Raw genomic sequence first — 25,889 nt, 5'->3', positions numbered from 1 at the left:
CACTATAAACACACACCGCTCCATTCGATCGCTCAGTACCTGCTATCTATCCACCCCACGGTCCAGTTTTTTTCTCCAAGCTCCGAAGGTATCTTGCTACATTCTAGCACTACACAGATATGAGATACAGATACCCCAGTCTTGTAAACGGCATATTACTTTAGTGGGGTTAATGTTGTTGTTGTGGTCATCAGTCCAGAGACTGGTTTGATGCAGCTCTCCATGCCACTCTATCCTGTGCAAGCCTCTTCATCTCCGAATAACTATTGTAAACTGTATACTTCTGAATCTGCTTTGTGTATTCATCTCTTGGTCTCCCTCTATGATTTCTACCCTCCACGCTCCCCTCCAACACTAAATCGGCGATCCCTTGATGCCTCAGTACGTGTCCTACCAACCGATCCTTCTTCTAGACAATCTGTGTCACAAATTCCTCTTCTCCCCACTTCTGTTCAGTACCTAGTTACGTGATCTACCCATCTAATCTTCAGCATTCTTCTGTAGCACCACATTTCGAAAGCTTCTATTCTCTTCTTGTCTAAACTATTTATCGTCCATGTTTCACTTCCGTACATGGCTACACTCCAAACAAATACTTTGAGAAAAGACTTACTGACACTTGTATCTATTTAAGTGTCTTAAATCTTATAGTCTTAAGTCTGACACATCAAAACCGTTCATCCAGTATTTCTGAACTGGCGTAGAGAATGAATGAGCTAGTTGCCTGTTATGTGGGCCAGTGGAGCGCCTCCCACAACCCGCGCTGTCGACGACACCTGCTGACGCGATGTTGTTGTTGCTGTTGCAGGCGACGGCGGCCCTCGCTGCGGCCACCCGGCGGTGCCGCTGAACGCGCGGGTCGTTCTCAGCAGTGGAGGCCTGGCGCCGGGAACCATCGCCTCCTACGCCTGCGACCCCGGATACGAGCTCTTCGGGTAAGTGAGCGCGCGCTCTGCTGACCCCACCTAGCGGACATCCCTCTCAAATAAAGGTGCACTCGGCGCAACATCTTCGCGCGTCTGCTACGATCAGTCACGTAACGCGATTTTGTTTGGGTTTCTATGGCAACGTCTCAGTGTTGTCGCAGATATGGCTTTCGGTCAGTGTGCAAGTAGGCTGTTTAGGTTTTTATGTTGGTAACGCCACGTAGCGCTCTGTAAGAAAATCACTGACTATGCTGTGTCCAGTCTGTAGCTGGTTTGCATTGCTGGAATATTTGCTATTGTAGTGTTGGGCAGTTTGATGTGAATAGCGGATAGCGCTGCGCAGTTGGAGGTAGGCCACCAGCAGTGGTGGATGTGGGGAGAGAGATGGCACAGTTGTTCTCTATCAAAATCTTTCATTTGCTAACTATATGCCTATCAGTAGTTAGTACCTTCAGTAGTTAGAATCTTTTATTTTGCTCGCAGTATTGGCGCTCACTGTATGGGAGTAGTTCGAGTTACGAAGATTTTTGTGAGGTAAGTGATTCATGAAACGTATAGGTTATTGTTAGTCAGGGGCATTCTTTTGTAGGGATTATTGAAAGTCAGACTGCGTTGCGCTAAAAATATTGTGTGTCAGTTTACTGTTGATCAAAATAAGTAAAGAGACAAATGTCTGAGTACGTTCAGTTTTGCTCAGCTGTTTGAAAATCAAATAACGTAAGAGGTTTACCAGCACAGTCATTCTCAATTTTTCTAAGGGTATGTTTCAAGTGTTGTGGCAGTCGTTTACGTTTCGCGATTGACAGCTGAAAACACCGCTGTTAGCTTGAAAGTTTACCGTCTTACCTCCTTGCCTAGGGACGCCAGATCAAAGCTGATGTCAAGCCCTGAATCAAAATTGCGCAACGGATAACTGGGGAGAGGAGCTTGTGAGCGCTACCTAGAGAGCGTGTCCTTTCTGTACGATACTAGGCAAGGGGCTGGAGGGCTCACACGCTGATGTGTGGGTTCCTGCATTCCATAGCTTTTATTTTAAATAAATTCCTTTAAGTTGACTTCTTTTTGATTTTTAAGGTATGTTAAAGATTGATGGCAGTTGATTACCTATTTATTTTAAATATTACCACTCGACTTCACAGCGATAACAGCAATTTTTTCAGTTTACAGATATTACAGTTTTACAACTTATAGCTGGGGTGTATTATACACTAATCTGCACGCACATTTCTACGGGTAAGACGGAATTGCGTTGGGCAAATGTATACCACCAAAGTCCCCCAATATTTTACATAGGACATTCACCATGTGAGGAGGATAACGGACAAACTGGGGACCAGCTACTTTAACACAGGGGGTTAAATTTCCGGAATTAAACGAGCACATTCATTACCTTACACAATCCGAAGCTGGAAATAAAAGAATTAGTACAAAAATTCAAATACCTCTTTTCCATGCGCGAACATTGAGACAGATGTACTGAGGGCACGTCTGCTCACTTACCCGTCTTCTGAAACACTCCCTAGAATATGGCGGGCACCCAGAGGTCTTCCTGGGCCCCGGTGGAGGGGGTGGTCGAACCACTTGGCCGTGACCAGCCTCTCCACCCCAAATCTTGTGACACTGGAAAGTCTTTGACTTTTACCTGCCTGTGTTGTCTCTCTGATCCCCTAGCCAGGAGTAAGGTTGGCACTACTATACTACAGAACTACTTCCCAACAAAGATTTGGCCACGCTTTACGGAAAGGTGTGAGGAGGATTAGGAAAGTTCATGTGCAGATTCACATCCACGTACAAGAAATGCATAATACACGACACATATAAATACGTATTATGAAGCCTGACACATTTCATTTCTTTCCACCCGTCCACATGGGTTCTGTTGCGCCCGCGGCCGGCCGCGTCGTGTAATAAAATTGGCTGTGGAGACGCCTCTGTTTCTATTTCCCGGTGCGAGCGAGCAGCGAAACCTGCTGCTTATAGAGCGGAAACTACTGTACCGTTTCAAGCTGTCATGGAACTTTTCTCGCCGTATGCGGTTCAGTGCCTGCGGCACTATGGCCCGTCCACGTGCTGTTCTTCTTCACGGCAAATGTTGGCAAGGCCTGCGTTTCTATCATTGGTAGCAACCAATTGGAGACAAGGGCTTGTGAGCTAATGAGTTAGCCAGAAAATAAGAAAATACGAATGGCTTTTTACACATACGTTTTTGGCCGGATATCTACGTTTAAGATCTAAATGAAGATCAGAATGCGATATTTCACCTGTGCTGACGGATGCACAAGTCTTATTCGCATCGTGTAGATGGCCCTTTTTTTAACTTTTAATGTTGCGGTGTATTGACGATTCTATTATCGATACATCTAGCAATTAGTTTTGTAAAGGCCTCGTCGCTCCTGCTGGGGAGGCTGAGTTGCCACTGTTGTTACGGTAGAGCGAGTTTGTGAGTTCGACAAACGATTTCTGGTGCAGTACACCGCCAAGACAATTTCTCCTTATCACTATTACTCAGCTATCTCCCAGGGTCAGGTAACAGGATAGGTGAACGAAGGCTCTACAACACTCCAACGAATTAGCAACAAAGTCACACAAATGAGTTAAAATGGTTTACTTACCTTCGTGTCTTGTGGAATACTAAAGTCTGCAATACTGCATATACACACATCAAAAGAAGTTTTGAATCACCCCGGTTCCCCGAACTCCTGAAGCGAGACGTTGACTGTGGATATTGTATCACAGACACAGTCCCTTTGACTGTTCAGAGATGCCACTAAACCCTCCCAAAAGATGTAAACAACCATGCATGAGCAGCACCTATTAGACGGAAGGGTCCGACAGCCGATCGGTTCCAGTCATTCCACCAGAAAGGTACACAACTCATGTTGTCTGTAGTTCAACCATGCCTAGACGGTGAATCGCGCGGTTCTATCGCGTCAGCATTGTTACTGTGTGCCAGGAAGGGCTCTCAACAAGGGAAATGTGCAGGCGTCTCGGAGTTAACCACCTCGATCTTGTTTGGACGTGGAGGAGATGCAGAGAGACAGGAACTGTCGATAACATGCCTCGCTCAGTCCGCCCAAGGGCTACTACTGCAGTGAAAGACCGCTACCTATGGATTATGTCTCGGAACAACCCCGACAGCAACGCCACCATGTTGAATAATGCTTTTCGTGCAGCCACATGACGTCGTGTTACGACTCAAACTGTGCGCAGAAGGCTGCATGATGCGCAACTTCATTCCCGACGTCCATGGTGAGGTCCATCTTTGCAACCACGACACCATGCAATGCGATACAGATGGGCCCAACCACATGCCGGATGGACCGCTCAAGATTGGCATGACGTTCTCTACACCGATGAGTGTCGCATATGCCTTGAACCAGACGATAGTCGGAGACGTGTTTGGAGGCAACCCGGTCAGGCTGAACGCCTTAGACACACTGTCCAGCGAGTGCAGCAAGGTGGAGGTTCCCTGTTGTTTTGGGGTGGCATAATGTGGGGCCGACATACTCCGCTGGTGGTCATGGAAGGCGCCGTAACGGCTGTACGATAAGTGAATAGTGCAACCATATGGGCAGCATATTGGCGAGGCATTCATCTTCATGGACGACAATTCGCGTCCCCATCGTGCACATCTTGTGAATGACTTCCTTCAGGATAACGACATCGCTCGACTAGAGTGGCCACCATGTCCTCCAGATATGAACCCTATCGAACATGCCTGGGATAGATTGAAAAGGACTGTTTATGGACGATATGACCCACCAACTATTCTACGCCGAATAGCCGATGAGGAGTAGGACAATCTGGACCAACAGTGTCTTGATGAACTTATGGACAGTATGCCACGACAAATGCAGGCATGCATCAATGCAGGAGGACGTGCTACTGGGTATTAGAGATACCGGTGTGTACAGCAGTCTGGATCACCACTTCTGAAGGTCTCGCTGTATGGTGGTACAACAAGCAGTATGTGATTTTCATGAGCAACAAAAAGGTTGGAAATGATGTTTATGTTGATATCTATTCCAATTTTCTGTACAGGTTCCGGAACTCTTGGAACCGAGGTGATGCAAAACATTTTTTGGTGTGTGTAATATAACACAAAATGGACTCTCAATAGCTCGGTGCAATTAATCGTAGATAAATTTCATAGCAAATGTAATTTACAACAACTGTCTGATCACTTGTAAGAATTCACTAGACAACGTTCCCTGTTTAAAAAATGGTTCTAATGGCTCTGAGCACTATGGGACTTAACATCTTAGGTCATCAGTCCCCTAGAACTTAGAACTACTTAAACCTAACTAACCTAAGGACATCACACACATCCATGCCCGAGGCAGGATTCGAACCTGCGACCGTAGCAGTCGCGCGGTTCCGGTCTGAAGCGCCTAGAACCGCTCGGCCACCACGGCCGGCGTTCCCTGTTTAAGTCAGTCGTGGACGATGATCTATAACCAAGGCGGCGAGAGCTGCTCTTCCGTCTTCCGAGTAGGCTTCTGTCCGTTGTCGTTCGGTCATTGGCGGATTGTACTCGGCCGGCAATTGGCCGAGGCGAAGTCGATATGTTCATCCTCAGCCCGCGGCGCTGGTGGAACTCGCACAAGTGGCGAGTCTCTAAGGCACCAGCTCGCATCTTAGAGCGCCACGGACATGATATGTGAATTGGGGTGGCAATCAGTAAAACGTAGGCATTTTTCGTTATGATAGGATCTCGTGAAATTTGAATCACTACCTTCTTCTCTGAAAGCGAAAATATTTTGTTGACGTCAACCTACATAAGAAGAAATGATTATCGCAAATAAAATAAGAGAAATCAGAGCTCGCAAGGAAAAATTTAAGTTTTATTTTTTCTCGTGCACCGTTCGAGAGTAAAATGGCAGAAAAAGCGTCTGAAGATGGTTCGATGAACTATCTGCCAACCACTTCAGTGTGAATTGCAGTGTAGTTATGTATATGTAGATGTTCTTCGACTTTTATAACTGCAGTCTGATTTATGGACAAGTTGTAAATAACCTTTCGCTCCCTTTACAAATTCCATAAACGTAGGTTTGTCTTACTTCAGCCTATCTTCTGAGTTAAGTCTTATGATCAGCACTGCGCTCTGTGTCCCTGTATTTCTCCGAAACGCAAACTGATCATCCGCAAGGTCGGTCTCTTATCAGTCTGCCATCTTCCGAAAATAACTCGTGTCAATATTTTTTGCCGTGATTTGTTAAACCGGTGCTTCGGTAGCATATACACCTGTCAGCACCTGCCTTCTTTGGAATTGGAATTATTATATTTTTCCTTAAGTTAGAGGGTATTCCGCCTGTCTTATAGGTCTTGAATATTAGATGGACTTGTTTTGTCGTGGCTGGCTGTCCCAAGGATAAATGAGTGATGGTGTTGCACAAACTCATAGGCATCAAGAAAGATCAGATAATGAGGAGAGCGAGTGACAGAGAGAGAGAGAGAGAGAGAGAGAGAGAGAGAGAGAGAGAGAGAGATACTGACGGTCATGATTTGCCGACCGTAGAAGTTTATGGGTGTTATCCGAAAGACACCTTAATTGATCATCGATCTGTGACACCATTAGTACGTGTAATACCGCAGCCCACGAGTAATAAAACAAACTAAATAATTTCTCTATTCTTCTGACGCTTTAATACTCCTAAACTGTAGGTCCACATGGCTTGACGGCTGACTATAACGATCGCGGAAGCGTGTGTTGTGTTGTCGAAGTCCAGCTAAAACATAAACGATGATTGTTCTCTCTGGGTAGTGTTTGAAGGCTCATATCTACAGAAAAACAGTCTACTAACCCAAGTGAAGCAAATTCAGGTGTTCAGCTCAACTGGGTCTCTTTTCAACAACTTCTGAAGGAACTGCTCTGTGATGTAAAGTTGGTAGGGTCCGGCTTCTTTTGCAAAAGGGTTCCGTTTTAATGGAAATAGCAACCGTGGCAATAACTGGTAACTTACACTGAAGTGATTAAAGCCGTGGAACACCTTCTAATGTCATGTCGGACCCCCTTTTGCCTGGCTTGTGCAGTAACCCTACTCGACATGCACTCAAAAAGTTGTTGGGAGTCCCGTGGAGAAACACTGAGCCATGCTACCTCTATAGCTGCCCATAATTGCGAAAGTTTTGCCGATGCAGGATTTCGTGCACAAAGTGGCCTCTCGATTATGACCCACGGGTGTTTATGTCGGGCGATCTGGGCGGCCAAATCACTCACTCTAATTGTCCAGAATGTGCTTCAAACCTGTCGTGAACAACTGTGATTCAGTGACATGGCGCTTTGTCATCCACGAAAATTCCTTCTTCGTTGTTTGAGAATATGAAGGCCATGAAGGGCTGCAGATGGTGTGCAAGTAGCCGAACATAACAATATGCAGTCAATGATAGGTTCATTTGGGCAGAGAACGCAGCCTACTCCATGTAAACAAAGCCCACACCATTATGGAGTCACCAAAAGCTTGCACAATGTCTTGTTGACAACTAGGTCCATGGTTTCGTGGAGTCTGCGACGCACTCGAAACCTACCATCAATTCTTGCCAACTGAAATTTGGCCTCATCTGACCAGGCTACGTTTTTCCAGTCGTCTAGGGTCCAACCGATATGGTCACGAGCCAAGGAGAGGCGCAGCAGGCGCTGTCGTGCTGTTAGCAAAGGCACTAGTTCTGGTCGGCTGCTACAATAGACTATTAATGCCGAATTTCGCTGCGCTATCCTAATGGAAGCGTTCGTCGTACGTCCCACATTGATTTCTGCGGTCATTTCACGCAGTGTTGCTAGTCTGTTAGCACTGACAACTTGCCGGCCAGAGTGGCCGAGCGGTTCTAGGCGCTACAGTCTGAAACCGCGCGACCGCTACGGTCGCAGGTTCGAATCCTGCCTCGGGCATGGATGTTTGTAATGTCGTTAGGTTAGTTAGGTTTAAGTAGTTCTAAGTTCTAGGCGACTGATGACCTCAGAAGTTAAGTCGCATAGTGGTCAGAGCCATTTGAACCATTTGAACCACTGACAACTCCATGCAAACGCCGCTGCTCTCGGTTGTTAAACGAAGGCCGTCGGCCAATGTGTTGTCAGTGGTGAGAAGTAATGCCTGTAATGTGGTATTCTCGCCGCCCTCTTGACATGTGTATCTCGGAATATTGAATTACCTATCGATTTCCGAAACGCCATGTCCCATGCGTCTAACTCCAACTCCCATTCCGCTTTAAAACTTTGTTACTTCCCGCCGTGCGGCCATAATCACGTCAGATGCCTTTTGTCATGAATCGACTGGGTACAAATGACAGCTCCGACTATGCACTGTCATTTTATACCTTGTGTGCGTGATGGTATCATTGTCAGTGCGTGTAAATATCGCTATTTCACGACTTTTGTCACCTCAGTGTAATAACTGAGCCGGAAAAATCGGGGAAAATAATTTAATACCCGAGAAACACCATTACGTTATTGTCATCTCTCGATTACTTAGATCACGTTTATAATACTAATATTCAAATTTAAGTACTTGATAACTACTAACTTTTGTATGTGAATTTTAGCTTAGGTCCCTTCATTTGCTTGTTTTTACGCGATTGTTCCTAATAAACATGATATCGGCACCTACTGTGGATGTAGCATAACGGGGCGTGTAGAGAAATGGGTTTCAGCTTCCATGCGGGAATGCTCACCCGCGTGTGGGGAAGCCCGACTTGCGACGTACGATAGAATTCATGTCCATGCATTCATATATGTACCGCGTCCGATAAAATGTCGAAAAAAGAGTGTTTAGATTAAATAGCAAAACCTTTTTATATCGACTACTGACGCCGAAGGAAGATGATTAACTGATCGATTACTCTGCAGGCAATAAGTCTACATATGCTGTTTCTCAGATTCTACTCTTAGCGTAGATTTCCACATGAAGAGAGTGCTTATACACAGGTAAAGTCTGTCAACTGCGATAATGGGTGGTAGTACGAATGGCCCCAACGGCGTACAAGGCTTATTTTTGTTTTTTAACTCATTATTTTCCATACGTTCCTTTCTCTTCTCCGATTCTGCGGAAATCCTCCTTACTCATTATCCAAAACGCAATTTTCAACAACTTCTACAGCATTACATCTCAAACCCTTCGATTCTCTTCTTTTCGGGTTTTCCTACAGTCTGTGATACGATATCATACAAAACTGTGCTCCAAACGGACATTCTCAGAAAATTCTTCCATAGATTAAGGCCGATGTTCGATATCAACAGACTTCTCGTTCGCCAATAATGCTCGCCATGTCCGCTTTTTTTCCCTCCTTGCTGCGTCCGTCATATTTCATTTTGCTTTCAAGGTAGCAGAATACCTTCACTTCGTCTGCTTCCTGCTCATCAACTTCTGGTACTTCTTATTACTTTCGCCTTTCTTCGTTTTACTCTCAGTCCATATTCTGTACACATTACATTGACCATGTAATTCAGAAGGGCCTGGAATTCTTCTTCAATTTCAATGAGGATAGCAATGTCGTCAGCGAATCTTATCATTGATATCCTTCCACCCTGACTTTTAATCCGACTGTTGAACCTGTCTTGTATTTCCACCAACACGTCTTCGATGTATAGAGCAAACAGTAGGGGTGAAAGGCTGCACCCCTTTCTTACACTCTTTTCAATCCGAGCACTTCATTCTTGGTCTTCCAGTCTTTTTTTTCTTTGTTGGTTCTTGTACATATTGCATATTACACTTCTTCCCTACAGCTTGCTACTATTTTTCTCAGAATTTCGTACATCCTCCAGCGTTTTACATTGTTGAACGCTTTTTCTAGGCCAACAAATCCATTGAACATGTTTTGATTTTTCTTCAGTCTTGCTTCCATTATCAAGCGCGACGTCAGGACTGTTGCTCTGGTGTCCTAACAAAACTGGCCGGCATCTGACATTTCATTAATTTTCTTTTGCATTCCGCTCTAAATTATTCTTGTCAATAACTTGGATGCATGAGCTGTTCAGGTTATCGCGCTTCATTTCTCGTACTTATCTGTCCCTTGCTGTCTTCAAGATTGTGTGGATGGTACTTTTCCGAGAGTCTGATGGCATGTTGCCACTCCCTCCCCCCCCCCCCCCCCCCCCCTCGCTTCCCATGATTTCAGGAATCGTGAAGTAATGTTACGACGAAACCCTTCTGCATTTTTTGATCGCAATTCTTCCGAAACTCTATTAAACTCTCGTTCTAATACTGAATCCCCTATGTCTTCTACGTAGACTCTCATTCCTTCTTTGTTTTTAATTTCACCGAAGATTGTTTTGACTTCTCTACATGCCGAATCAGTCGTTCCAACTGCCACTTCTTTTTCAGTTTATTTACATTTTTATGCACTCTTTTCGCCTTGGCTTCCCTACCTCACTATTTATTTATTTCCCAACTGCAAGTGAGTTAAATTTCTGTATTCCTAAATTTCCCTCTATCTTTGCCTAACCCGCAACACTCTACAGGACGCGCAAAATGTCAGTACGTGTATCCTTCCTTGTATTAGTTTTAGTGTATATACGCTAATACGATATCCTGTCATTTTACGTCTTTATTTTACCTGGTATCTATCTTGCATGCTTATTGAGATTTAAGAGGGCTGTTCAAAAAGTATCCGGCTCTTATTTATAAAATCACTCTTTATTCGGATACAGAGTAGTCTCCTTCATCCTCTACACACATCTTCCAACGGCGCTGCCACTGCTGGAAGCATCTCTGGCAAGCCTCTTTTGGTATGGCGCGCAGCTGCTCCGTCGAATTCTGCATAATGTCTTCCCTTTTCTGAAATCTGGTCCCTTCCAGAGTCTTTTTCAGTTTAGGGAAAATCCAGGCGTCACTTGCTGGTGGGCAAGCGGAATAGGGAGGCTCACAAAACACAGCTATGTTGTGTTTGACCAATAAACTCTACGTTAAGTGAGAATGGTTATCGGGTGCTTTACCGTGGTGAAGGAGCCAACAGCCGGCTGCTCACAAGTCCGGCCGTTTGCGTCTCGCTGCTTCAGGAAGGCGATGCAGAATCTCTTCGTAGTATGCCTTATTGACATAAATACCTCCTATAGCGTACTCGTGATGGATCACGCCACTGGTGTCAGAAAAGACGGTCAGCATGACTTTCACATTGCTGCGGACAAGTCTCGCTTTTTCGCGTCTCGAGAATGATGGATGTTTCCATTGTGATGACTGGAACTTTGTTTCTGGGTCGCACCCATAAATCCAGGACTCATCATCAGCGATCAATGTACTGTATTAAGAAAGTTGAGATAGCTTTTGCGGCCTCCGAACGAAGCTCGAAGCTACTCAGTTATTAGCAACATTGGCACAAATTTTGCTGAGATCCTCCGAAGATCCAAATGTTTCGTTAAAATGGAATGAATGAATTCAGTACTAATTTTAACCTCGTCTGGAAGTTCTCCGATCGTGATTCGTCCCTCCTCCATCACCATGGTCCTTACGTGATCAATAACAACCTCATTTGTGGATGTTTGATTGGATTGGATTGGCTTGGGGGAAGAGACCAAACAGCGAGGTCATCGGTCTCATTGGATTAGGGAAGGACGGGGAAGGAAGCCAGCCCTGCCCTTTCAAAGGAACCATCCCGGCATTTGCCTGGAGCGATTTAGGGAAATCACGGAAAACTTAAATCAGGATGGTCGGACGTGGGATTGAACCGTCGTCCTCCCGAATGAGAGTCCGGTGTGTTAACTACTGCGCCACCTCGCTCGGTGTTGATGTTGGGTGCCTACCTGAACGTGCTTTGCTCTTGACTTATGAGCGGCCATCTTTGAAGCGGTTGAACCGCTCCTTTATCTGTGTGGTACCCATTGTTTCGTCCCCAAACACTTGTCGAATCTTGCAGATTGTTTCAACTTGAGAATACCAAGCTTAAAATAAAATTTGATGCAATAACTTTGTTCCACCTTTTCTATCATTACCACTTACACATTTTCACTTGTCAACGGCTTGCCAGCGACTGGTTGTTCCCGTAGTCGTGAAATAAGTCCTCGTGGTTCAAACGGCTCTGAGCACTATGGGACTTAACATCTGAGGTCATCAGTCCCCTAAAACTTATAACTACCTAAACCTACCTAACCTAAGGACATCACACACACCCACGCCCGAGGCAGGATTCGAACCTGCGACTGTATCGGTCGCGCGGTTCCAGACTGAAGCGCCTAGAATGGCTCCGTCACACCGGTCGGCTGAAAAAAGTCAAGTATGCGCCCTACGTATGCCTGCAACGTAGAGAGAGCGCGCGCTTTGACACCGTTGCTCGTTTCAACATTAAAAAATAAGGTCAGATGCTTTTTGAACAGGCCTCGTATATTAAGATGATCCACTACAGAAAATACTGCCACTGTTACGCAGCGACGTCGATAACTGATGAAACAGCAGATCCCAGACGAATACAGAGACAAGTTTCTTCCTGTAGTGCAAATACCCATAAACGGCGCAGTAGCCAGGAGTTTCAACTTTGAACTGCTGTGCAGATTCGTAAGTCCACAACGCTGCAGTCATCATCTTCGGCGAGTCGTAGATTGCAAATTACTGGTGCTGAATGTAGACAGAACATTAGTTGCTTGCCGCGCGGGTTTATCCGAGCGGTCGGGGGCGCTGCAATCATTGACTGTGCGGCTGGTCCCGGCGGAGGTTCGAGTCCTCCCTCGGGCATGGGTGTGTGTGTTTGTCCTTAGGATAATTTAGGTTACGTAGTGTGTAAGCTTAGGGACTGATGACCTTGGCAGTTAAGTCCCATAAGATTTCACACACATTTTGAACATTAGTTGCTTTTCTGAGCGAGCAGAACACGCTGCAGCGTATAGTTACCGGACCTGCCGCACGCAGCGATCGCCGGCCTGCCAGACTCATGCATTATATATTGTGCTGAAGCTGCTGCCCACAAACACTGCGGCGCTTATGCAGAGAGTGGTGGTGGTGTGTTGCAGGTCTCCGACGCTGACGTGCTCGCCTCGCGGCTCCTGGCAGGGGGACCCGCCCTTCTGTGGTGAGTACCGCGCTCGCTGCTCCCTGTAAACACGCTAAACGCCCTACTCCCGTGTTCCAGCTGCAGCGCTAGAACAGTACTCGCCATTAGCAACGTTACCGAGGCAAAACTTGTGCAACGACTGAGGTGTTTGTAAAACGCTCCGCTCTGTAGAAGGGGACGCAACTGTCCAAAATAAAAGGAGATTGCTGTAATATTCTACAATCATTTATACTACTTTTATCGTACAGGGATGAATGAGATATCTCTAAAAACTTTTTTTAATCAGCATTAATTGTATACCGATTTTGCGCTAAAATTTACTATTTGTGTAAAATTTTAACATAAAAGAGACTTAGCTATCGTTGGGAAAAGAGCATTACGGATGCACAGTTCTATACCCACATATTACACTACTGGCCATTAAAATTGCTACACCAAGAAGATGGCGTGCTACAGACGTGAAATTTAACCGACAGGAAGAAGATGCTGTGATATGGAAATGATTAGCTTTTCAAAGCGTTCACACAACGTTGGCGCCGGTGGCAACACCTACAACGTGCTGACATGAGGAAAGTTTCCAACCGATTTCTCATATACAAACAGCAGTTGACCGGCGATGCCTGGTGAAACGTTGTTGTGATGCCTCGTGTAAGGAAAAGAAATCCGTACCATCACGTTTCCGACTTTGATAAAGGTCGGATTGTAGCCTAACGCGATTGCAGTTTATCGTATCGCGACATTGCTGCTCGCGTTGGTCGAGATCCAATGACTGTTAGCAGAATATCGAATCGATGGGTTCAGGAGGGTAATACGGAACGCCGTGCTGGATCCCAACGGCCTCGTATCATTAGCAGTCGGGATGACAGGCATCTTATCCGCATGGCTGTAACGGATCGTGCAGCAACGTCTCGATCCCTGAGTCAACAGATGGGGACGTTTGCAAGACAACAACCATCTGCACGAACAGTTCGACGACGTTTGCAGCAGCATGGACTATCAGCTCGGAGACCATGGCTGCGGTTACACTTGACGCTGCATCACAGACAGGAGCACCTGCGATGGTGCACTAATGGCAAAACGTCATTTTTTCGGATGAATCCAGGTTCTATTTACAGCATCATGATGGTCGCATCCGTGTTTGGCGACATCGCGGTGAACGCGCATTGGAAGCGTGTATTCGTCACTACCATACTGGCGTATCACCCGGCGTGATGGTATGGGGTGCCATTGGTTACACGTCTCTGTCACCTCTTGTTCGCATTGACGGCACTTTGAACAGTGGACGTTATACAGGGTGCTACAAAAATGTACGGTCAAACTTTCAGGAAACATTCCTCACACACAAATAAAGAAAAGATGTTATGTGGACATGTGTCCGGAAACGCTTAATTTCCATGTTAGAGCTCTTTTAGTTTCTTACACCTACGCTCAATGGAGCACGTTATCATGATTTCATACGGGATACTCTACCTGTGCTGCTAGAACATGTACCTTTACAAGTACGACACAACATGTGGTTCATGCACGATGGAGCCCCTGCACATTTCAGTCGAAGTGTTCGTACGCTTCTCAACAACAGATTCGGTGACCGATGGATTGGTAGAGGCGGACCAATTCCATGGCCTCCACGCTCTCCTGACCTCAACCCTCTTGACTTTCATTTGTGGGGGCATTTGAAAGCTCTTGTCTACGCAACCCCGGTACCAAATGTAGAGACTCTTCGTGCTCATATTGTGGACGGCTGTGATACAATACGCCATTCTCCAGGGCTGCATCAGCGCATCAGGGATTCTATGCGACGGAGGGTGGATGCATGTATCCTCGCTAACGGAGGATATTTTGAACATTTCCTGTAACAAAGTGTTTGAAGTCACGCTGGTACGTTTCCATTCCATGATTAATGTGATTTGAGGAGAAGTAATAAAATGAGCTCTAACATGGAAAGTAAGCGATTCCGGACACATGTCCACATAACATATTTTCTTTCTTTGTGTATGAGGAATGTTTCCTGAAAGTTTGGCCGTACCTTTTTGTAACACCCTGTATTTCAGATCTTTTACGACCCGTGGCTCTACCATGAATTCGATACCTGCGAAACCCTACATTTCAGCAGGATAATGCACGACCGCATGTTGCAGGTCCTGTACGGGCCTTTCTGGATACAGAAAATGTCCGACTGCTGCCCTGGCCAGTAAATTCTCGAGATCTCTCACCAATTGAAAACGTCTGGTCAATGGTGGCCGAGCAACTGGCTCGTCACAATACGCCAGTCACTACTCTTGATGAACTGTGGTATCGTGTTGAAGCTGCATGGGCAGCTGTACCTGTACACGCCATCCAAGCTCTATTTGACTCAATGCCCAGGCGTACCAAGGCCGCTGTTACGGCCAGAGGTGGTTGTTCTGGGTACTGATTTCTCAGGATCTATGAACCCAAATTGCGTGAAAATGTAATCACATGTCAGTTCTATTATAATATATTTGTCCAAAGAATACCCGTTTATCATCTGCATTCCTTCTTTGTGTACCAATTTTAATGGCCAGTAGTGTACAAAGCTAAGTTATTAATCGCGAAAAAGAAACTCCTTTTTCATATTATTTAATTACAAATACCATTTTATTTAATCGTCTTTTTCAGACAGCTATTAGCTTGTACACACTTTATAAAATGCGTGACATGCAAATGCTGACTTTACTTGTATTTTATTCCGACCGGTTTCGGTCACGAGCTATGTTCACGGTCATCGAAATATTAATCTGCAGCCAACATTGCATGCCAAAACTAAAAGTATAGTTCATTTCGAACGTTACGTGTGTGATATCTCTCTGAAGAGCAAGTAACTGAAAAGAACCAACACCAGAAAATGCCATGTTTGTTCGGTTTGGAGAAAAGCAAACGAGGAAGATGCAGGAAAACGAAACATCTGCAGCCGTCCTTACGATGTCATTTATTGTATGGCTACCTGTTTCGGTGCGTCAGCGCAACATTTTCAGGCCTTAGCTGATGCTCAAGGGATTAACACTATCCGTATACACGACGCATCAATGGATACAAAAACGAATCGCCTTTTGTAGCCTGCGTGAGTTTACGAGTGTGTTGGCCTGATGGCCTAGCTTCAATGCTAATTAACTCGGAAACAGTGCACAGAGTCGAATATTTTTTTAACAATTATTTTTCATCACAGCCCGTTCCGCAAACTATTTACAAGTTTTTCTGACTGTTTCTGACCGCCTTGTGTATACAGAGAATGGAAAAACAATTTGACCAAAAGTCTAGGGCATAAAGACAGCATCAAACGCGAATTTTAGTATAGGAGCTAAGCGTAGCAGTTGCATATTTTCGACGTCACACGATCGTAATTGAAATCTGAACACATAGACGTCTTTATTCAAAATGAAAAGTAATTCAAAGAAAATATATATGTAAACAAAATGTTTGGACTAACTAATCGTCACCATGAGAACAAGAAAAACATAAAGCACCACAGACAAGTGTATCGCTCTTAGCTGCTCTTGAACCACACAGCACTTCTTTAGAAATGAAAGCAATCACGTGTCCATGTTTCATGTTACAACGTCTCCTAAAAAGGTCAAAGTAAATGAAAAGTGAGTATGCTTTTGTACACAGACTCGCCGCCACTTAATAAATGTTGAAATTGATCACCGTTTCCACGCTGGCACAGAACATAGCAGCGACGTAGGAATTGACGTGTTCTCTTAAATACACACGGAGTACTCTGAATTACTTATGCTGCTGCCTTAATGTGATCGACAAAGTCCTCTTCATCTTCAGCGGATGTTGCATCTTTCATGCCCCAGAAGAAAAAATCCAGCGGTTTCAAGTCTGGCGAACGTGGAAGCCACGGTCTTTGTCCACTGCGTCCGATCCATCGGTCAGCAAATGTCATGTCTAGACGACCTCGGACAGCTCGTGCAAAATGTGGAGCTGCGCCGTCATGTCGGAACCAAAGGCTCTGCTTAATTCCAAGCGGTACATCACCCTGGGGTACAGGCAACAGTCGCCCCAAAAACGCATGGTACATGTGACTATTTAACCTTTGAGTTAACGTGTAGGCGCCAACGAGCGAGTCATTCGTAATTCCCGTCCACATGTTCACAGTGGATCGCTCTTGGTGACCATGGACGCCTACGTTACATGAGGATTTTGTACTGCCCAATAAGCCTGTTGTGTGAGCTGAAAATGCCTTCACAGGTAAAGCAAGCCTCGTCCGTAAACAGCATCCGAGCATGGAAATGTGACTGTCGTGCTCCTCGTTGAAGGAACCAGTCAAACCCACAGTGTGTTCCTTTTTCCGCTAGAAAGGATGTAGACCAATGTCAGGAACAACATTCCACACGTGACGCCAACTCCTTGAGCGATTCGTCTGTTGCTTGTCGTCAGATGTTGCTCTATGCGATGTAACAGATCTACCTGGAACTCAACCGTACAAACAGTGCGTCTTCTGCCTGTATCACGCTTATTAGCCCGCAAAGATCCTGTCTCTCTCACACGTCTGTCAGTTGACACAAAAGTATTTTTCTGAGGTTGTCTGCGATGTTGATAACGTTCCTGGTAAATCCTACGAGCCCCCCTTGTATTGCCACGACCAGCGCCGTAAGTCAAGTGCATTCCACTTATCTCATTCCATGTTAAAAGCATATTCCATTTTGCTGCTTCACAACACTCACTCACTCACACGTTGGTACCTACTGTAGTCGAGCTGCTGTATCCACTGAATACGATGACAAGATACTTAAAACAAACGATCTGCACTGCACATCAACCCCACCTACAGTCAATGAGTACAGTGAAAGTTGTTTACATCTGTCGAACATAAACAAGTTTCAGAGTTGAAGGCCGTCACGTAGCCGGAATTGAGGTTAATACCCGTAGCGCCGAAAATTTCAACTACAATGCCTAGTTCGTATTCTCAAATTTCTTCGTTTGGTGCTGTCTTTCTGCTCTACACTTATGGTCAAATTGTTTTCCAGCATCCTGTACATACACAGCATGCTGAAAAACTTTTAGGGGTGTTGCAGGGTAGGTTTTACTGAGAAATAATTCTTAAGAAAAATTTTCGATACGTTGCCCAATTTTCGAGTTAATTAGCATTGAAGTTAGCCAATCAGGCGCAATTCAAGCGTCCCGGCAAATGCAATTAGTGTCATATCTTCTCATAGCGCAGATCGAACATGTCCGAGAGAACAGACCACATATACATAACTCTGGCGAGGCGGCCCTATGATCCCTTCAGTGAGAATGCACAATACATTCGACCTCTTATGGGAATCAGCAATATGCTGCAAGTAATGAGAGTAATGGGCAGGGGCACAACGCAATAGTGTGTGGATAAGTTGGAAATTTTAGATGGTCAGAGTCGTGTCCGGATGGCCGTGGCGATCAAGACGACAACCCAAGAAGCAGTAATGCGACATAAACGTAAGTTGCTGGGGGGGGGGGTTTCTGCATCTGAAAGAGGATGTCCATTTAAATCTCACGCCAATCGCATAGAAGTGGCAGTAGTAGAGCCTCTATGAGGATACAAATCAGATTTGATTTAAATACACGTTGTAACGGTCTTGAGCGTTAGATATCTTTGAGATTGGACGTAGTGAATTGATGTTAGTCAAGAACGTCTTTAAGGCGACAAAGACGTCATTATTAACAGCTCACGGAGTCTGAACGAGGTCGAGTAATACTGCTACCAGAACCTGGATGTTTCTTCTGCGATATTGTAGAAAGACTGGGCAAGAACGTAGCCACTGTACATGATTGCTGGCAGAGGTGGTCACGAGAATGTACGGTCGCAAGAAGACCGGGCTCTTGACGGCCACGTGGCACTACCGAGAGGGGAGACCACCGTGTTCGGCGTTTGGTTCTGGCGCACCGTACTGCGTCTGTAGCAGCAATATGAGCAGCAGTTGGCACCACTGTGATACAACGAACTGTAACAAATCGGATACTTCGAAGACAGCTCCGAGCCACAGACCTCGTAGCGTGAATTCCGCTGACACCTAATCAACGTCGTTTCCGACTTCAATGGTGTCAAGCGAGTGCTCACTGGAGGGCAAGGTAGAGGTCTGTGGTGTTTTTTGATGAAAGCTGTCTCGGCGCCAGTGATGGAGGCGGCCAGTTGAGTAAATGCACCCACACTGGGCGCGTGCTAGACACACTGGACCTGCACCTCGAGTTATGGTCTGGGGTGCGATTTCGCATGACAGCAGGAGCACTCTAGTGGTTTTCTCGCGCACCCTGACAGCAAATTTGTACGGCAGTCTGGTTATTCAGGCTGTTGTGCTGCCACTCATGAACAGCATTCCAGTAGGTGTTTTCCAATAGGTTATGGTCTTCACGTCGCTCTATTCTAGGAGCTCCTGTGCGTTCTCACAGCCAGCTTACCATCCAAAATTGCAGAGAAACTCTTCAAGGACAGTTCACCCCACTGAATTGAAAGTAACATTACTAATTAGATTTGTAATCACTGGTGCTAGATTTAACTGTGTGCATACTTTCCTGCAGCGTTAATAATTAAATGGATTGGGTATTCTCATCTGAATAATGGTTTATTAATAAAGTTATGCTGCAGGAGAACGAAATCTTTCGCGACGACACTGTTGTATAAAACCATTGTCGGACTTCTTACCACGTCATTTCGAGGTAAAACCTCGAGCTTTCGACGATTACCTCCATCTTCTTTGTCAGAGCCAACGAATCGTCGAAAGGTCGAGGTTTTACTTCTTATTGACGTAGCAAAAAGTCCGAAAACGTTTTATACAACAGCTTATGCAGCAGTTTTGGAAAAACTGTGCCGTAACACTTCCTTACAAGATACCAAATCAGGAAAATGTATGAGTTGTTTATGCAGTATTTTCTGTCATGCACTTTAGATTCGACTCCTTAGTTACGATCAGTTTTAGATTAATTATCGAGCGACCTTAATGTTCACGTTTATTGCTGACTACAAACTGAAAGTGCGCCGGCCGAAGTGGCCGTGCGGTTAAAGGCGCTGCAGTCTGGAACCGCAAGACCGCTACGGTCGCAGGTTCGAATCCTGCCGCGGGCATGGATGTTTGTGATGTCCTTAGGTTAGTTAGGTTTAACTAGTTCTAAGTTCTAGGGGACTAATGACCTCAGCAGTTGAGTCCCATAGTGCTCAGAGCCATTTGAACCATTTGAAACTGAAAGTGCAGTTAAGAGAAGAAACTGCATTTGCCTTTGAGATAAAAAGAATGGATGTTATGAGAAATAGGCATTTATGGCATCGTAATTAGTAATAAGAGGGAATTTAAGGTTCAAAACTACAATACTAGAAGCAAAACTTATTTCTGTAAAGACTGTGCATTCCCTTTTTACATTCTGATGCAAAAGTCTTCACGATCCAATAACTATCAATTAGAGTGGATTAGAACTAGTCCTATCATATTCATAAAGGAACCGATCGAATACAATGTGTGAATGAATGAAAAGCGCGTGAGCATCACCATGTTCAGATTCTAAGCCCAGGAGTACGTAGAAGATGTGATATGGCGTTGAGCTACACAAACCCCAACAGGAAATTTAGTTTAGCAACGACAGCTGTCGCTATCGAACGAGGTTGCCTTTGTATTGAGCAAACCATAGCTCCCATTGTACCGGCTCTTTTCTATAATGAAGCTCCTCAAGTGTAAGTAGGAAGATAGATCTTACATAATGTGCATATTGTCATTGTTGTAAGTTGATATAAACTGTGCCCTGAAAGCTATAGAACTCGAAGACGTACTGCAACCGTGGCATACTCTTGAACCTATCCTTAACTCATATTGTCGATAGCTAAGTCTTTCACTTTTTTGGAAAACGTCGAAATCGAGATCATTGGCTACAGAATACAAATTCGGTTAATGCTGTGGAAAGGATTAGGCTACGATCTTATCTTAGGAGACTTTGCCTCAATCCCCTGAAGTGATTTAGGGAAAATTTCCACTAGTATTACAGGCTAAGTTTTGTTGACAGTCACGAACCAGTCTCCACTTGAAACAGTATCAAAATATTGTCTATCAGATTCATACAAACTTACTTTCAAACGCTCTTATACGCTGTAACGCTACACTCATTAGATGCACTTTCCAATTAGCGTGTGTAATGTCTAGCAGAGATAATTGTTTAAGAATACAGAGGTCGAAATTACCTCTCCGCAAGTTTTTTTTTTTCAGATGAGTTGAAGAATAATGAAACATACTGTCTGCAAGATCTTATAGATTTCGTTTGTTTCAGAGTACCTTCCCACGAAACATTTTCTAATTGGTATTTTTTTTGCGTGTCTAAAGCGAATGACGTACAGAGTGTTTCAGAGTTACTCGAATTTTAAAGTAAACATGAGTTCTCTTGCTACCAGTCTTGATTGTTCAGTTAGGGATTCTAACAAGCGCTTCGTAGCTTACCAGCTCTTTAAGCTGCAATTTAATTCATTTAAGAGTCAAATTTAAATTTTCACTTGCTGGCGAGATTAAACTTTTACCACATTAAAATTCCGTGCTTTTATGAATTGCAAATCCACCTCATCACCGAAGCCTTTTTCTCCGCAACGTTTTCATCTTCTCTGAGAAACTCTGGGACATTTTAATTGATCATACGGACCACCGAGTATCATAAATTGTCTCAATCTGCCTGCACATAGAGGCATGAAGGCACTGACCGAAAACACGATTTGAAAGACCTTTGAAGCATACCTGCCAAATTCTTAAATTCATCCGAGATAGTATTCAATAAAACTCCATATGAGATTAAATTGTTAACTCAGAAAAGATTGTAGATATTCCTGAGGTGTACGTTGTGATTGTCATAAAACTAGGCTCACACTGTAAGAAAAAAATGGTTCAAATGGCTCTGAGCACTATGAGACTTAACATCTGAGGTCATCAGTCCCCTAGAACTTAGAACTACTTAAACCTAACTAACCTAAGGACATCACACACATCCATGTCTCAGGCAGGATTCGAACCTGCGACCGTAGTAGTCGCGCGGTTCCGGACTGAGCGCCTAGAACCGCTAGACCGCCGAGGCCGGCACACTGTAAGAGTGAAGTAAACAAATCTGGCACCAGCATGAGTCTTTCAGGACCACTTCCCCCATCAACTGCACAAACTACTCAGCTCCGTTTTCTGTGTGGTCGAACCCTTTTCTTACACTGACGAAACAGGTAAGTTTACTTCAGTCAAATGAATAGAACATTTCCATGGATGAACCACTTTCTGCTGTTCAGTCATTTTCAGTGACCCATGCTGCATCAAAATAATCGAGGACCAGTCTTAGGTCAAGAATTATTCCATTGATCATTGAGAATTTCTGATACGTCAAACCTGCTTCAAACCACTGAAATATTTTATGCTAGTATTTGACAGCAATGAACTTCATTGTGAAATAAACATGCTCACTGCTATTCTTTGCTACCAACGTGGCAAACAGGATCAGATAATAGTTTCACTGCTGCTCTTTCCTTGGATTAGTGTCAAACTGCAGTATTTTCGGACGCTGCTCGTAGTGTATTCCTCGTACATGTCAGCTATTTTTAATCGGATTTGAACTGTTGTGCAGTTGAATGTGGCTCTTACAGTGGTGTCACAAGAAAATGGCTCTGAGCACTATGGGACTTAACATCTTAGGTCATCAGTCCCCTAGAACTTAGAACTACTTAAACCTAACTAACCTAAGGACATCACACACATCCACGCCCGAGGCAGGATTCGAACCTGCGACCGTAGCAGTCCCGCGGTTCCGGACTGCAGTGCCTAGAACCGCACGGCCACCGCGGCCGGCGGTGTCACAAGAATATTCTTCGATAGATAGGTTGTATGCTAAAACAGCTACACTTCTGTCTTAAAAATGGCACTCAGTCTGAAATGTATTCTGATGACGAATCCAGAAAACCGCTGGGTTTTCGCCTGACTTACGAAAATATGATGTGAGTTGAGAACTTTTCGGAAACATTCAAATTAATCAGCGAAACTAACGAAACTTCCTGGCAGATTAAAACTGTGTGCCGGACCAAGACTCGAACTCGGGACCTTTGCCTTTCGTGGGCAAGTGCTCTACCATTTGAGCTACACAAGCACGACTCACGCCCCGTCCTCACAGCTTTAATTCCGCCAGTACCTCGTCTCCTACCTTCCAAACCTTCCAAGATCCCGAGTTCGAGTCTCGGTCCGGTACACAGTTTTAATCTTCCAGGAAGTTTCATATCAGCGCACTCTCTACTGTGGAGTGAAAATTTCATTCCAGCGAAACTAACGTCTACATGTAAACCATTTCATCTTCTGATTGATTCGCTTTCTTAATTACCTACAGACTACAGAGGTACATACACTGGTAAACATGCATCCTCTATGATCAAGACAGGATAGTGTGCATAATAATGGTATTGCAAACCTCGGACAGTGTGCATAATTATGCGACGTGCATTTATCGGAGGCACGTTGAAGAGCAGCTGCCACGGCTTCTTGTGGCGTCAGTAGAGGAGGGGAGGCAGCCCGGAAGCTCCACAGGGCGGCCTTCTGTACTTCCGGTCGGCACCCCAGCCAGCACGCGCTGCCTCGTGGATAGCTGCCCTCGGTCACCTGACGTGGTATACGGACGATCACGCCTTTGTTGTTCCCACTTCACTGTCGCTGCTTCGAGCTGAACATGGTCTGCGATGTTGAAGAAGCCTGAACATCACAGAATCTTTCAGCAGCCAGAAGGAATGATGGAAGAAGAGAAGAGGGGAGGAGAAAGATGCAACGAGTCTCCAGCCATTGCCTTCGCACTACCTACGGGTGACGATTGATAAATCCGGTAAATTTTAACGAAATATCGGAAAATTTTGTTAAAGAGCTTGGCTACCAATATGCATAATTCTTATATCTACATCTACATCTTCATACATACTCCGCGAGCCACCGTGCGCTGCATGAGGGAGGGTACACTGGAGCACTAACAGTCATTTTCTTTCCTCTTCCACTCGCAAGTAGAGCGAGAGATAAACAAATGTCTTTATGCCGCCGTATGAACCCTAATTTCTCGGATCTTATTTGCGCGGTCCTTACTCTAGATGTATGTTGGAGGCAGGAGAATCGTTCTGCAATCAGCTTCAAATCCCGGTTCTCTAAATTTTCTCAGTAGTGTTCCTCGAAACGAATGTCGCCTTCCCTCCAGGGGCTCCCATGTGAGTTCCCGAAGCATCTCCCTAACACTTACGTCTTGTTCGAACCTATTAGTAACAAATCCAGCAGCCTCCTCTGGACTGTTTCGATGTCTTCCTTTAATCCGACCTGGTATGGATCCCAAACACTCCAGCAGTACTCAAGAATAGGTAGCACTAGCGTCCTATATGCGGTTTTCCTTGCAGATAAACCACACTTTCCTAAAACTTTCCAAATAAACGGAAGTTCGCCTTCCCTATCACAATCCTCAGAAGTTCGTTCCATTTCACATCGCTTTGCAGCGTACGCCCAGATATTTAAACGACGTGACTGTGTCATGCAGGACACTCTAAAGCTATATCAGAACATTATGGGTTTCTTTTTCCTATTCATCCACATTAACCCACATTTTTCTACATTTAGAGCTAGCTGCCATTAATCACACCAATAAAATTTTTGCCTAATTAATCTTGTATCCTCCAACAGTCAGCCAACTTCGACACCTTCCCGTAAACCAGCAGCTAATCGAGAGGTGTAACGTGGTTCGTAGAGATGCACAAGGGTTCTACGGTTCACCGAAAAAAAACATTTTTATTTTACAAAGGAAATTTTGGTTGCCGAACGAAATGAACGGAGTTCCTGACGATTCTTTTTCAGCATTCAGAATCGTATGTTAGTCGGTGAATGAAAATGACAGGAACTTAAGAACACTGCAAATTTGGTGTTTTGTGTCCTTCCGATTGACGTTTCTGCTCAAGAGGTGGAATTCATGCTATCACTATTAGGAGTAGTGAAACGGTTGCGATGGTAGGCTAAGCATTTCGTATAAACGGGTATTGCCTATCGTGCGTAAGGTTATGCGTGTGAAGAAGCTAGGCGCTTTTTGACTCCACACTACAAGTGTCCGAGAAACGACATTTCAAGATCGTATGTGGCAAGGCTGAACAGAAGTCGACAGGACTTCTGGCATCGCTGTGCGTCAGTAAACCGCGGACATCCTTAAATTATCCCCTCAACAATTTCAATAATTTCATCATTTAATCTGGGGTAAAAAGCTCCCCAACGTACCTCAACGGTATAAGGACACACACAGATGAGACAAAATATTATTACCATCTGCTTAACACCATGTTGGCCCACCTCTGTAACGTAATAAAGCAGCGGTTCTGCTTGACATGTTCTTGGTAGGTTTTACAGAGGTGTGTTGCTCCAGGTGTCCACACACAAGTCACGCCGTTTCCGTATATTATGGGCCGGTGGTTTGGTCGCGCGGAGCTGGCGTCCCAGGGCGTCTTACATATGCTCCATCAGCTTAAGATCAGATGAATTTGGTAGCCAAGCATTGTAGCACGATTCTGGCATCATGACTCGGACACTTCTTCTGCTGTGTGACGCCGTCGCCGTCAGCGAAGACATCAGACATGAAAGAGCGCATCTACTTCGCAATGACGTGTACGCAGTCCACAACTGTCATGTTGTCTTATTTACTATCACGGCTCGCACTGAAGCCCAGCTGAAAGTCGCCCACAGCATAATACTGCCCCAACGCCCTGCATCCGTGTCGCGGTGCACGTTTCGAGAACCGGCTCGCCTAGATGACGGCGTATCCCGACACGACCATCGACCTGATGTAGCAATAAACGTCATTCGACTGACCAAACGACATGCTACCACTGAGCGTCACTGCTGCGGAGCATTGTAAGGATTCAAAGAAGAACCGTGAATTTCTTCGCAGTACCTTTGATGGAAAAACTGTCAAGAAACTTCGACCACGAGCGGCTGCACCGCCACGACTGTATGGGCTACCAAAGGTCCACAAGGATGGGACACCTATGCG

The 25,889-nt window shown here is 45.0% G+C and overlaps 1 protein-coding gene across 1 annotated transcript in view; it reads left to right on the top strand.

The window, feature by feature from the left end:
- LOC124609553 (sushi, von Willebrand factor type A, EGF and pentraxin domain-containing protein 1) overlaps positions 1-25,889 on the top strand; it is a 540,650-nt gene that overhangs the window by 289,159 nt on the left and 225,602 nt on the right. Inside the window, exons 2-3 of the mRNA XM_047140081.1 lie at positions 809-935; positions 12,859-12,917. Coding sequence (XP_046996037.1) covers positions 809-935; positions 12,859-12,917 — 186 coding nt within the window. The remainder of the gene's footprint in view (positions 1-808; positions 936-12,858; positions 12,918-25,889) is intronic.

Source organism: Schistocerca americana, chromosome 1, assembly GCF_021461395.2.
Source record: "Schistocerca americana isolate TAMUIC-IGC-003095 chromosome 1, iqSchAmer2.1, whole genome shotgun sequence".
Taxonomy (NCBI): Eukaryota; Metazoa; Arthropoda; class Insecta; order Orthoptera; family Acrididae; genus Schistocerca; species Schistocerca americana.
This window is presented reverse-complemented; position numbering and strand designations above follow the sequence as displayed.